The following is a 13,657-nucleotide window of genomic DNA, read 5'->3' on the forward strand; positions in this document are numbered from 1 at the left end:
CTAAATGCGACGTCAGTGGACCCTGAAAATCGCGGATTGATAAGAGCATGTCCCCTTGTATGTTACATTCGGCTGTCGGAACTCGGGGGTTCCAATTGTTGAACAGAGGGGTGTACACTTAATAAATGGCGGGAGTGTCCCGTCCGTGCTTGCTCTGTGTACCTAACTCTGTGTACCTACCTACCTAACTTCCAGAACCTGCAGCCAGGGTGGAAGGCTCGTAGTGTATATAGTGTATATAGTGTACATACCATATGTATTAAAAATGGCACTGTACAGATGTGATTATCATTTGTCATTTGTCATTTGCCAATTGGCAATTGGAGAAGCTGTCAATTTAAGTCCATCTTCAACATCGCGTTGCATTTGGGAGAACTCATCTAAACCTAAGCTACCTACCTAACGCCACATTCTTTAAATCGTATAGACCTTGCACTATACACAAGGTACATCCCAAACGTCATATTACTGCTTATCACGTCCGGCCTGTCGATAGACCATGGCGTCGCTTAACCTTACCCAAGACGAGTTCAGAGCTATCGAGCAGACGCGGCAGCGGCTCTCGCAGATATCCAGTAGCATCGCGAGCCTTAAATCCGACGTCTTTATCAACAACCCGCTGCCTAGTTTGTGCGTATTTTCTATTATTACCTTACTTACTTACCTGGGTACTTATTAATGTTCACCGTAGAGAATCACTCCAGACCCACACGGAGGTCCTACAAAGCATGATACAGAGCCTCCTCAGTGTCACGTCGCCTGCTGCAGAGATTTTTAGCCGCATTGCAGTGCATCCCTCAACTAACTTCCCGGGGCGTACCCAGGAGATGATACTCCAAAGACTACTGCGCAAAAAGCCAGAGCCGGACATTGCGACGTCTATGGACGAGGGAAGAAACATGGTGGCGGCCTTCGCTCCGCAGCCATCTTCTCAAGGCCTTATAGGCGCAGGTACAGGTATTGAAAAGGGCCCAGAAGAGGAGTTGGGAAATATATGGGACTCTGTGCGCAACTTCTGCGAGGAGCGCATGAGGGATTACGTAATAAACGAAGGTGATGACATGTTCACGGAAGAGGAGCGCGAGCGGGGTGTCGAGAACGTGCGGACAGGACTTAAAAGATCGTTTGAGGATGAAGAGGAGGACGATGATGAGGATGACGAGGAAGGAGGGGGGACGAATGAAGACCAGGACGACGACGTTATGATCATCGATCGTCCGCCTCCACCTCCAGCACCCGCAGTTGTGACCCAGGAAATTGAGGGCGCAGCTCTAGAGAACATTATGCGTTTCGCGGCGAGAGGAGAGTTTGTTACCCGCTAGGGGCCGTACAAGCTTACGATAAAATCTGCCCAGCCTTGCTCTGTTTACGACATGACATCACTAGTCGAGAAAGGGTGTATTGGGTGGTTAGGTATGGTTACCTAGGTATGGTTATGAGATGCGGGCGACTTTACCCGAGACTTCTTACACCCCCGATAATAGTCTGATAACGACGATCTGACAGTAAAGCGGACATATGTGTTACAGGAGCTGAGAATATCTAATTCTAAGGATAATAAACTCCGAAGCTTCTATACCTAGCAGCGGTTGGTTTTTGTTGGCGCTACTATCCGACGCTGCCCGCCAAGTATGCGGCCTCGGTCACCAATTACAAAATGAGTAGGTAATTAACAGGTATTCAGCCAACTAATCTTGTTACTGATTTCAAATATTTATCTCATTAAACTAATTGCATCAATAAGCGACGAAAACGTTTTCGAGTCCCCGTTCTTGAGCCTCATTTCAATATGCACATAAGCCGCAATATAGTGTCGAGATTGTCTTTTAGTAAGACCGTCCCACGCATGATTATCACCGAGTTTCGTCGACCGGTCACGGACGCATTTCGTGTGACCTGTTCAGCCCTATGAGAGGCCAGAGATGACTCTAATCCCGGCTATACGTAAGCGCAACAAGATCTGACTGCCTATGCGCACGTTCGTTGAGCTGCAGCATCTTGGTTTTGGAGATACCGAAGCGGCCCGATGGACGAGACGGACGTGGGGTGAAAAAGGAATAACAGCGAATACCGCACAAAGTCGGGTAGAGCAAATCTAAGGGGTTCACATTATTTAATCAACCCTGCGGTTTGAATCCTATATATGCAGTAATACCTAAGCGACGCAAGTTAATACGTGTTGGATCTCCAAAAGGGAGATCGAGAGCAAGGGAGCCCAATCGGAATAAATTTGCTAGGATACCTCCGGGCCGTGTTATTCGCTGCGTTGATCATTTCGGTGCTGACTCGCAGATTCGCACCCATCCAAACGGCCCGCCGTCGTATTGCCGCGACCTGGACGATGACGAGAAGCTGACGCCTAGAGCGGCTCTCCAAAAGCGTGACTGGGCCTACCCGTAAGCTGATGTTATATCCAGCAGGTTTCCCACCTGGCCAGTTCCTTTGTTCCTATAGCCGGTCTAATATCGTCGCTGACGGGCTGGTCTTTGATTGGCCCCTGGTGCCTTGTTAATTGGCGGTCAGTGGCTAGCTGATTATAATACGGCTTAGACACGACTAGATTGGGTACAACTCAGGGCGAAGGACACGACAGCCCTATTCATATCAAATCGCTCAGTATATATCCGCCGTATAAACTACCGCCTCAGAAGCATCCGGGTGATGTAGCCGCTTCCGCTGCGATTTTATAAATATCCCGTCGTCCTACTTCCCGCCACGTCTCGCGGACACCTAGTCGAATCCTCCTGTTCCTTTCGCCTTTTAGTTATACGTTATGTTAACTAGTTCAGTTCTCAGTCGTTGATCACACAGAACAGCTAGGAACCGCCGTTTCGGCACCCGTTCCGGATATGCTTTTAGACCAATTTGACGATTGTGACTGGGTCGGAGGAAGCGTCACTGCGTGGGGACCGGGCCATTGTTCTGAACAAAGGGAGATTGCAACGGGGTCCGTCGATAATTCCGAATTCAGGTCCCTCAAGCTGGAAAATCTTAATAAAGAAACTCTCTCCGACTTTGAAGCCCTCATGCTGGGGGAGATCTCGAACGACGGATGTTCGGAAGATGAGATGGATTCGGCCACTAGCTCCGAAGATGAAGGCTTCTTCCCGCTTATGGAATTGCCCTTGGAGATTAGGTTGCAGATTTACCGCTGGGTGCACCTTATGACTCCTATCCAGCTGACGCAATTTGCGCCGTGGTACCCCAACCCGGTTTATCATGCTTATCATGTCAAAGCCGTAGCGTTGGACACAGAAACAGATTCGCCACGGTGTAACTTGGACGTGCCGAAAGACCTCGCTGGAAACCAAAAGCAGATAGCGGAGCGATCACAGCTACTCTCGCCTTACCGGCCGAATTGCTGCATGCCAACCTCAATACTAATAGCGAACCGGCAGATTTATTATGAGAGCAGGCATTTGCCATTCCTAGAAAACGAATTTGTATTTGTCAACTGGTTCACGTCGGGGCTGTGGGCGGCCCGGTCATTTATGAAGGGGCTGCAGCCGTGGCAACTAACGATGCGGTACGCTCGCCTAGAGCTTCTATCGCGGGACCTCATGGGGCGGTCTTTAGAAGATTGGAGAGACCTGTGCGAGGCTTGGGCCCCTGGGCTGAAGGGGCTGAGACTAAAGATTCTAAGTGGTGGTGGAGGAGGAGGGACACCAGCAACAGGGGGGATGTCGTGGGTCGTAGCTGGCCCACCACAGAAAGGGGCTCCGACTGTAAGGATACGGGATTCGGATGGTAGGGCGTCAGGATGGATAGAGACTGGTTTGAAGCTTTTGAAAAGACTCCAACGCCTAGAAGTCGAGCTCTCTGTCGCTGATTGGGATGCTCGAGCAAAGTTGGAGTGGTGCCAAAATTTAGAGGAAGCCGTGAACGAATCGAAGGCAAACACAGAGCGTCATGTCCGAGTCTGTTGTGTAGAAAGGATAGCTCAGGAGGGAAGGAGGTTCGTGTGTCTATGAAGCCGGTTATGGTCTCTAAGGGGTTATCGCAAGGTCGCCTAGTCTTTATGGTCCCGTGCCTAGAAAGTTTGCCCATTAGGCGCCATTGCCCTCGGGTGGAAAGGTCGAGCAAGCAGACAGAAGCGGGCTTAGGATCCCCATGAGGCTGGGTATATAATCAGTCTAAGAGGAAAACTCATCATCGAACATAAGACTCAGGGGGGGGGATCGAGGTATACATACACATCACGGCAAACGATTTATTCATTGAAAAGAGGAATCGCATAGGTACTACCGTTGCATAATCTGTCGCATTCTATTGGCCATAATCATAGGGCGTGACTTAGGGGATGGAGGCTTCGATTAGAGGGGGGGGGGATAAGGGGTTATTTACTACATTAGGCGTACGTTCCTATCTGTCCTGCATTACTTATACCGTGCTGTGTACCTATATACGAACAAACGACACACTCACATGCACACTCGAATAGGCAATCGAACCTGCCTGCCATTGGTAGCTGCACAATAAATTTCGAGAGCCCACCGCCCACCTCGTTGCCTAAGGAGCAAGTCACGGGAGGTAACCTAACATAGCACGGGTCGTTTGCACACAACAACTTATTCAATAAGTTATTTTTTTCTTTAGCAGCGGGAGTTCTAGGGTCACGCCGTAAAGCCCTAATCATTGTGACTTTATTTCAACCGCCACGTCTATTTATTATTCGGATACGGTTCTAGTTTCATCGCACATCCGACAAAAGGACTGCAATACCTAATAACCATCACTCCTTTGTCCACGCTATCTCGATACGCGATACTCGATATTTGATACGCGATATTTGTTACTCTTCATACATTTCTTCGCGAGTCTTCACGAGTCTTCACTACTCACCATGTCGGTATGAACAAAGAAAAGAGTTGGCAAATAAGAAGCTTAATAACTAATGATGGTATTCTAATAGACCCAACCTACCGAGACAATGGGTTCATCTGTCGCAACCACCATCCCGACTGCTTGCGAGAGCAAGGGTGACGGCGGTGCAGAAGCCCCTTCCTACACTCTGGTCTATACCATTCTTTGCCTGCTCCCTGTTCTCTTTGTCGTGGTTGCTACCTACTTCCGTGACAGAGAGACCACGGCTCACGCGTTCCTGTTGAAGGGCCTTCGCATGTTTGCCATTAGATTTGGCTGCATCGTCATCGGCATCTTCTCCATGCCCATCCTCTGCCTCCACTACGTCGACAAGTACTAGGGTTCCTGGTCGACTATCATCTTCGGCCGCCGTCGCAACGCCGGAGATCTCGAAGGCGCTCAGGAGAATACCAACGACGTGAGCGACTTGGATCTTGACGATGATGACGATGACGACGCCGACCTTGAGATTGGCGCTCCGACCGACGACTTTAAGGCTGGCCAGTGTACCCCGAAGGAGGGAGTCGAGGTGGATGTTGACGCGATGGGCAAGCAGGTGAATGAGAAGCTGGCAGATATCAAAGATCAGCAGTGAATATGAGGGTTTTTGCAATGCTGTTACTAGGCCTTAATTGAGGAGGGAAAAGGGCAGGCATTAGGACGCGTTTGTGGCCTCCTATTAGGAAGGCAAATAATTGCCCAGGCGTTGAGTTTTTCCGCTTTGTTTTCTTTGATATAACAAGGGTGTGGTTCGTTGATTTAATACGATGACTGGCTGGCTGGTTGGCGGCAGGACGAGACGGAAGGCACATGTATTCACGACACTCGACTCTGACATGGATCGCCACACACTCTCGTGCTTTAATAATAGTTTCTCCCCGGAGAGGGATCACGGTTCTCTGGTTTTCCTACTCTTCTGAGAGGTTGCCTTTCTACTGTTGACCTTTCCCCCAAGGGTTATGGCTGGCTGGTTGAATCACATTTGCGTTGCGAAGGTACGGTTGTTGCTCGGTTCTAAAACTCTAGGACTGTTTTTTTTTGGTAGTTAGGAGGCAGATGGATTAATAGTACGGAAAAGAGATCTATTTCTCGCCAAGCCTGATTCCACGATGGATGGTGTCCAGTGTTAATTAATTATGCTAAGTGCAGTATTAAGGCACGTATAAAGCCTGCGTGATTTGGACTTGACTGGTATGGTATGTATGTGGTGCCTAACCCAACCCTTTCCCTAAACGAAATATGTCCCAGTAAATAACTGCTTGCCAGCCGAGTATTAATTAATTTTTGGGTATTAAGAGATGACCCTGCCTTTGCCTCAGATAGACTATACCACCTATTTCCAAACACCGCGTCCATTCATATCCTCGTTATTCCCATCCGTTATATGTATCAGACCATCTAATCTAGTACATATCTACACACGGGGTGTTCTCTCTTTCCCACGAATCCCCCAGATAAAACAAATGTCAGCATAATCATACCTTCCCAGCTAAATACAATATATTCTCCCGGACCTCTTCTGTCAGCTCGGCCTGCCCCGTATACACATATTGTACTGTCTGGTGCCACGCTTCGGCATGAGGCATGGGCAGATATACGACATCGCCTTCGCGGACGTGGCCGGAGGTTAGTAGCGCCGCCACGACAGGTAAGTATGCCCGAGCATACGGTAGGTCTGAGATGTGCTTGTTAGTGATGGTCTATACTTGGACATGTCTTAAGCGCGTCTACTTACGCATTGGTATAGCCCTCGCGTCTCTTATCAAGCTCTCGAGGTCCAAGGTGTTTGCGTCGGAACGTAGTAGAGCGCCCGACCGCACGGTACTTGATCGTCTGCGACTGGACTGTGTGGGAACCGAGGCACTGCTCCGACTCGGGGAGCGTTGTCTGTCCGGGCCGCTGTTTGCTTGTATATGTGGAGGTGGATCGGGGATAGTAGCCCGGAGCTGATCGATATCGAAGTTGCGCTGAATCAGGAATGCTGGCCTATCTTGAGATTGAGGCCGGACTATGGCGCGAACTGTCAGTCGCTTATTTGGCGGTGCACCCGCCGGTGATTTTACGAATGCCGGGCTCGTCGGGGAACTACAACTATGTTGGCGTAGAGATCTGGCGATAATAAAGGCGTCGGCCATCTTTGAGTTGCCAAAATAGACGGGTCCCCAGACTCCAAGTTGGTCTCGGAGCCTTAATGCTGCATCTCTTCGCGGAGAACCCGGTGACATGGAGGTGTAGTCCGCATTATAGTAGCTGGGACTTCTAACTTGATATTCTGAGGGAGCCTCATGCATGGCTACTGGTATCGACCCATCTAGAGACAGCAGGCTTTCTCTCCGAGACGAGGCATCTGACGAAGCCGGTGTAAGTGCGCCATTGCCAATGTTCATCGACGGTAATATGCTGATCCTTTCGAGCCTTGCGACTAGGGGTGATGGCGAGTACTCGTCGATAGGAGTCAGGGGTGCCGAGCTCAGGGACGGCATCGTTCTGTGGTCAAGGCTGTTGACCAGGGCCCGATCTTGCCTTCTCATCGATCCATCATAAGATGCGGGATGGACTGGGTTGGGGCTTGGGAGGGTTGGGAGACTCTTGGGAGATATTGGCGACTGAGGCAGACCCACGCTGATGGGAGTTGGTCGAAGGATGGTCTTAGGCATGGCGTTAACGGCGCGGTGGCTATTAGTCCATATAGGTTCGAGACCCGGACGTCTCGAGATATTCACATCGCTTGTCATTGGGTATCGAGCGCAGGATCGAGATCATGCACTAGCTCAATTGGCTTAAATGCCTATTTGGAAGACTTACTCGAGGTTGGAAAAAGCAAAATGTATAGGTAGGGTAGGGTAGGGACATGATCAAGATGGCATCGCAAGAGTCGAATTTAAGAAATATATTTCTATGAATAGATAAAGGACAAAGCCTCTTTTGTGAGATCTTCTTTCTACATGATGGGGGGGTCGGTGGGTGACAAACAGAGGAATCAAAGGAAGAAGACAATACAGTAATTGTCATTGCGTTGCGCCAAGCCGTAGAACAATACAGCTTCCCGGAGGGATTTCCAATCTTGTGACAAAGGAGAAAGAAATCCCACCGGGCTGAGATGGCAAGTGAGCTGTAATACGGGTACGAATCGTAAGAGAATAAAGGAAACCCGGAGGCTGTTGTCATCTGCTTAGGGTTTTTACATGAAGAATCGGGTATAACAGCCCGGCGGGGAGAAGAAGAGGGTTCGGGTGGTTTCTGCTGACCGAGCCTTACAACAAAGAGATCTCTGCATTGTCACACTTCACATGACTACGAGTATTTGCATTTGGTGTTTGTATTTCGGCAAAGCTGCTTACAATAGGCCGATCAAATGTTGTTGATCTGTTGGCCTGTTGACGATGTGGGAGTTGAAAGGAATATATATGTTATTCATATATGCATACCTAACCTAGGTACGGAATACATGAATATAAGTACATCGTTTAAGTACCTAGTTAATATTCAACTTTTGATTGATTACCTCATACATACCTAGGTAAGCTTAAAGCTTAGCTGCAGAGCCGCCAAGCTAAACTGGAGCTGTGATCTCATAGCACAACCCGCTAATGACCCACTCAACTTAATCGAACTCTAATTTGTCCATTTCTGATCTTTGTAACTGTCAACCCTTAAAGCTACCTGGTACCTATTCTATTCTAAAGAACAACATAGCATATTTCGAGTTGACATCTGTTCAAAAGGGCCACAATATATTTTATATCGTCACGATGCTAGTCGAGTCTTGATAGCACTCCCTAATCAATTTTATCAGACTGCACATATAACCGTAATTTACTCGAAGCAAGACAATATGAGTTCCAATGCGACCAGCTATAAGCAGATGAAGGAGGACTTCGTGTCCGGCCTATCAGGTGGCTCAGTCTCTGAAATCAATTATGTAACTGCAATAGGACCTGTACGTATGCAGCTAACAATGGACTTGCTGTCCGAGAAGTCCTGTAGCTAACCCGAGCTTTCCAACTAGATCGCCTTTGTCCTATGGTCCATTCTACAGTCTCGCCAGTCTTTCTTCAAGCCGTACAAGCCCCTAAGCTTTGTAGTCGATTTCCTCCTAAACGTAGTGGCCATTTTACTTGCGATAACACTCTACGCGGACAAGCCATTGCTTCTCTCCGGCCTGATCCTCGTCCCCGCCATATTCGTCTACGCCCTGCCCTCAAACCCTGCCGTGTCGAGAAAGAAGCCTAAACTCCCTCCCAATGCGCAAGCTCAGAAGTCGCCGGGCGCATTGGGCGTCCTGTCCACCAAGCCGTTCTTGACAACCTACCGGGGACTTATGATGATTACTACCTGCTTAGCGATTTTGGCGGTGGATTTCAGGATATTCCCCCGAAGATTTGCAAAGGTTGAGACGTGGGGCACCTCGCTGATGGACGTGGGCGTAGGCTCCTTTGTCTTCTCGGCGGGTATTGTTGCCGCGCGTCCAGTTCTTAAAGAGAGGGCGGAGGGTAGGACGACGCCGGTGCTCCAGAGGCTTCTATACGCGATGAGGCATTCGTTGCCTTTGCTAGTTCTCGGCGTCATTCGCCTTATAAGCGTCAAAGGTCTCGATTATGCCGAGCACGTAACTGAGTACGGCGTACACTGGAATTTCTTCTTCACCTTAGGCTTTCTTCCTCCGTTCGTCGCGCTTTTTCAGTCGGCGTTGAAGATAATCCCGTCCTATGCGGCCCTTGCAATTCTACTGGGTGTTATTTATCAGGCTGTGCTGGAGACCACAAGTCTGAAAGCGTTCATACTTATCGCGCCACGGACAGACATCATCTCTATGAATAAAGAAGGTATATGTAGCTTCTTTGGATACCTCGCCATCTTCTTGGCCGGTCAGGATACCGGTATGTACGTACTGCCCAGGAGTATCAACGCGCGTAGCGGAACCAGTAGCAGCACCCAGCGGACTACTCTGGTCCTAACTATGACTGTGTGGACGTCCATCTGGGCCATTCTGTACTTCTTAACGACGAGCTACAGTTACGGCGCGGGATTAGATGTGTCCCGGCGATTGGCTAATCTGCCCTATGTCCTATGGATCGCTGCATTTAACTCGTCCCAGTTACTAGCATGTTGCGCTATCGAGAGCGTATTCTTTCCGTCATTCTACAATGCTACAGACGCGAAGACAGAACAGGCGGCGTACGAGACGGCTACGAGCAGGGTGCTACGAGCATTTAATAGGAATGGGCTAGCAATCTTCTTGGCCGCGAATCTACTCACGGGACTGGTAAACATGACGGTGCCTACTTTGGATGTTGGGCCGAGTGTTGCTATGGGCATATTGGTAGGATATGCTGCGGTTCTTACGACACTTGCGGTTACGTTAGATGCTTGGAACATCTCTATTAAGCTATGAGTATAGATAATGGACCGAGATTTTGGACTTCTCTATCTACTGACATCATCCCGATAACTAAAGACAACACAGTTCCCATGCCATTGTGTTAATTTCTTCTTGTACGGTAAGAGATAGCCGCTTACCTCGAATATATGTAAAGGGGTAGAAGGTAAAAAACAATTCCAGGTGTCGTTCGGCAGATGAAAGAACTACAAAGAGGTCATTTCGTTCCGATAAGAGACTTGTTGTTAAGGAGTCATTTAATGCTATATTAAAAGACCCCGGGTTCAACACTCGGCTACCGTGTGCATATGTCTAGGTACCTAACTCACACCTCATCTCGATCTCATGAGAGCTTAAAGGCTCGTAATAAAATGCCACTAAGTCGGGTGGTGCTGTTGTACCTTTTCGCCTTCCAAAAGCTTCGTGGTGTGTATAGACTTATGTATGGCCGTAAAGAGCACGTTAAAGAGCAAGTCTTTCCGACCTAATTTCTCTCTTTTGTCTTGGTTTCTTGAAGAACCCTTAATGCACTAACTAGTTAGGACGATAGTAACTACGCAAATTTATACCTATTTGAAGCTATTTATACATCTACTGTGCTTAATTAATATTTGAGTCTCTCTAATAAGAATGACCAAGTCTGCAGGACTGTTAACTCATTCTTGAATTACTAATATGATTCTCCCCAATTACTTGCTGGACGAATTACTTCATATTTCACATAGTAATCCATCTGTTTACAATGGCAAATGTCTGATAAGCCAGAATGTTAGTGGTGTCACAAAACGGCAGCGTGATCTTGCAACGAATTTGCTTCCGCCGTCGGATTATCTGCATAGTCCCACCGGTTCTGCTACACATTGATAGCTTGCCCTCGAAATTCATTCGATGGAACCCGAAACCTCAATTCCGGGTTATACTGTATCGGTTCGGTTGAATTTTCCGGAATATGCACGTATATATTGAGACTTAATTAAGTACTAAAGATCAACGTTTGTATGAATGTGTTTTTTTTTGTAGGATTCTCTTTTTAATTGGTCGAAAATTGTAATTATAAGGATGGATTTCCTTTTGACCAATTCGATTTGAAAACAAGTTTGTTCAAGTTGGGCTATTCTGCTTTGTGGTTGTACGTACGAAGCACTAGGTTAAGGCTTTGTGTTCCCAGAATGTCTCATGCATTGGAGGACTGTTATTAGAATGGCTTCACTGGCCGTATTGAACGACGGGAGAGTCGAATGAGCCTGGGTCGATGACGACGATCTTCGTGGGTGAAGTCCGAGCTCTTTGAGACCCGGACTAACCGACCCTTTTCTCGGCTAACCGCCTGTTAGACCATGTTCTGAAAGTTAATAAACCCTCAATTATTCCTCTGACCCCTGCTCGCATCCATGAAAGGTCATCTCCGATATTAATGCAAGAAGATCTGATCTTCTCAGCCTGTCGAGGAGTGGAGCCTGTCATCTGCCGTAGTCGAGAGCTAGAGAGGAAGAACATTTGTATGTATTTATCTGGGCGTGATATGGGAATTGGAGGATATGGTTATTTGATGATATGTCGAACTGTCTTTCTTACCATTGGGTTTAACGTCTCAGCCTTACTAGGGCTAGATTAAAAAGAGGCAGCTCTTTCGGCTCCCGAGCGTACGATCGTCGAGAAGTCTCGTTTGTTATGGCCGCAACATTCACGACCACCACAAACAATGAGTTGTTCAAACTAGAGCTAGCCATAATCGCGACCGCGTCGCAAGTATCAACGAACCAGACAATACGCAGCTAACTGCAAAGAGAATATCAAGCAGAAAACATTACCTAGGTAGTTATCGCAATGCATAATGATTGATACTGGCCCGAAATTAGTACGAAGCGCTACCACCAAATACAACGAAAGAAGATGAGAATAAGCTAGTTAGATAGAAGGCCGTATTTTGTATTCTATGATATGATGATGATCAACCTTTGTCTTTCGAGGGCGGGTAGGATGAAAGAAGCGATAGGTATGTACCTAGGTATGTAGCTTACAGCTTTTAGGTACAGCTTTACATAAAAAGGTACAAACATATAGGTACCTAGTGTACCTAATAGAGCTACATGTCCATATTTTCTTATTTTAGAGCCCGGTATCCCTGCCGTTTCAGATTGCCCGTTGCGTTTCTACGTTTCTACGTTTCTAACTCTCTTAACTAATCGGGATTCGGACCTAAGAATCGATAAACAAATTCGAGGGTAAGCCACTTTCTTTATCTCGAAGCCGCTATGTCTTGCATGATTCGTACCCTTATGTTAGTAGGGAAGTTGTTTCTATGCGCTGTTACTTACATAATGGAGATCAACCATGAAAATTTAAAAGTCGGAACTTGAAGAAGATCAATGTTAAATACCTACTAGCATTAACTACTAACCTACAGTAATAGTATAACCATTGCTTCCTAACTTGCAGTTCATATACCTACCTACCTACCTACCTACCTACCTACCTACCTACCTATGCATTAGATGTCTAAAATACTGTCTCTTCAAAACTACTGGCTTGCCCAAGTATTTCGGTGAATGTAGCCGTAACTAATGGCTCGTTACATGATAAGATACATACCTGGCAGCCCTGGATAGGTACACTACTATAAGGTCCCATAATTGTAAACTGTATTGTACCTGCATGAAAATGGTGAATTATCGTCATTACATTTCGTTGTCGCTTAAGCATTATTAACCTAGAGACTTCTAAAGGTGGTTATTGACTTACTTACCCCGTCGTGTTCGTTGCCTGATATGGTTAGTCCCCTGTAAGTTTGTACCACCACGTTCCCGTATCGCATTGGTAGCCCGCCCACTTATCGCCATTTAGGGACTAGCGTACCATCCTAATAGAGCAGGTTATTCAGGTTGTTTCCTTGGCCGGGTAGAAACACGCCCAAAAACAGAACGCGTCCCCCAAGTTAGGACCAGTTAGCGCAGTAATTGGTGCTATGCAGTGCTATGCAGTGCTATGCAGTACCTGAGGTAATATGTATGGTACGGTACCGTCCTGTGTGACAGGACCCTCCCCTCCCCCCCTTGCTGGCGTCTCCATCTGACCATCTTCTAATTTCCCTCTCAAGGATTGTCAAGGACATCCCTACTTGCGGTCCCTAGCAAGTCCCTAGCAAGTCCCTAGGAAGCCCCCAATTTGATGTTCGTCTCTCTTGAAAAGTTATGGTTTGGTTATAGCCAAGGTTGGTTTGCTTCTCCTCCCTCTTTCACGTCGCCCATCACGTCGTCCATTTGGCCTGCCTTTATCCAGGCGAGGCTTTTCAAATTCATCGCGCAGTTCTAAGTGAACGAATGCAAAAGTAATTGGGAGACGGTGTATTGCATAAACGCACCTCAAGCTCTCTACAACCTTTCTCTCCTTTAACCCACCCCCCAATTTTCATTG

The 13,657-nt window shown here is 47.6% G+C and overlaps 5 protein-coding genes across 5 annotated transcripts; 4 read left to right on the top strand and 1 right to left on the bottom strand.

Moving 5' to 3' along the window:
* Positions 1–330: 330 nt before the first annotated feature.
* Positions 331–1,700, top strand: F4813DRAFT_178849 (mediator of RNA polymerase II transcription complex subunit 8-domain-containing protein). Its single transcript, XM_049239290.1, has 3 exons — positions 331–630; positions 692–1,427; positions 1,507–1,700. Exons 1-2 carry the CDS (start codon positions 500–502, stop codon positions 1,320–1,322), a joined length of 762 nt encoding a protein of 253 aa, XP_049097269.1. The 5' UTR covers positions 331–499; the 3' UTR covers positions 1,323–1,427; positions 1,507–1,700.
* Positions 1,701–2,849: 1,149 nt separating this feature from the next.
* On the top strand, positions 2,850–3,971 carry F4813DRAFT_382068 (uncharacterized protein; the record flags this gene model as incomplete). The annotated part of the gene is made up of 1 exon (XM_049245752.1): positions 2,850–3,971. One exon carries the CDS (start codon positions 2,850–2,852, stop codon positions 3,969–3,971), a length of 1,122 nt encoding a protein of 373 aa, XP_049097270.1.
* Positions 3,972–4,308: 337 nt separating this feature from the next.
* On the top strand, positions 4,309–5,947 carry F4813DRAFT_367477 (uncharacterized protein). Its single transcript, XM_049244179.1, has 2 exons — positions 4,309–4,849; positions 4,913–5,947. The coding sequence occupies exons 1-2, from the start codon at positions 4,844–4,846 to the stop codon at positions 5,201–5,203; spliced, it is 297 nt and encodes a 98-aa protein (XP_049097271.1). The 5' UTR covers positions 4,309–4,843; the 3' UTR covers positions 5,204–5,947.
* Positions 5,948–8,258, bottom strand: F4813DRAFT_367479 (uncharacterized protein). Its single transcript, XM_049244180.1, has 2 exons — positions 6,599–8,258; positions 5,948–6,538 (listed from the first exon to the last, which is right to left on the bottom strand). The coding sequence occupies exons 1-2, from the start codon at positions 7,596–7,598 to the stop codon at positions 6,339–6,341; spliced, it is 1,200 nt and encodes a 399-aa protein (XP_049097272.1). The 5' UTR covers positions 7,599–8,258; the 3' UTR covers positions 5,948–6,338.
* A 110-nt stretch (positions 8,259–8,368) lies between these two features.
* F4813DRAFT_367480 (GPI-anchored wall transfer protein 1) lies at positions 8,369–10,724 on the top strand. The gene is made up of 2 exons (XM_049244181.1): positions 8,369–8,803; positions 8,873–10,724. Exons 1-2 carry the CDS (start codon positions 8,699–8,701, stop codon positions 10,256–10,258), a joined length of 1,491 nt encoding a protein of 496 aa, XP_049097273.1. The 5' UTR covers positions 8,369–8,698; the 3' UTR covers positions 10,259–10,724.
* Positions 10,725–13,657: the final 2,933 nt, after the last annotated feature.

Source organism: Daldinia decipiens, assembly GCF_022478715.1.
Source record: "Daldinia decipiens strain CBS 113046 unplaced genomic scaffold F4813scaffold_30, whole genome shotgun sequence".
Taxonomy (NCBI): domain Eukaryota; kingdom Fungi; phylum Ascomycota; class Sordariomycetes; order Xylariales; family Hypoxylaceae; genus Daldinia; species Daldinia decipiens.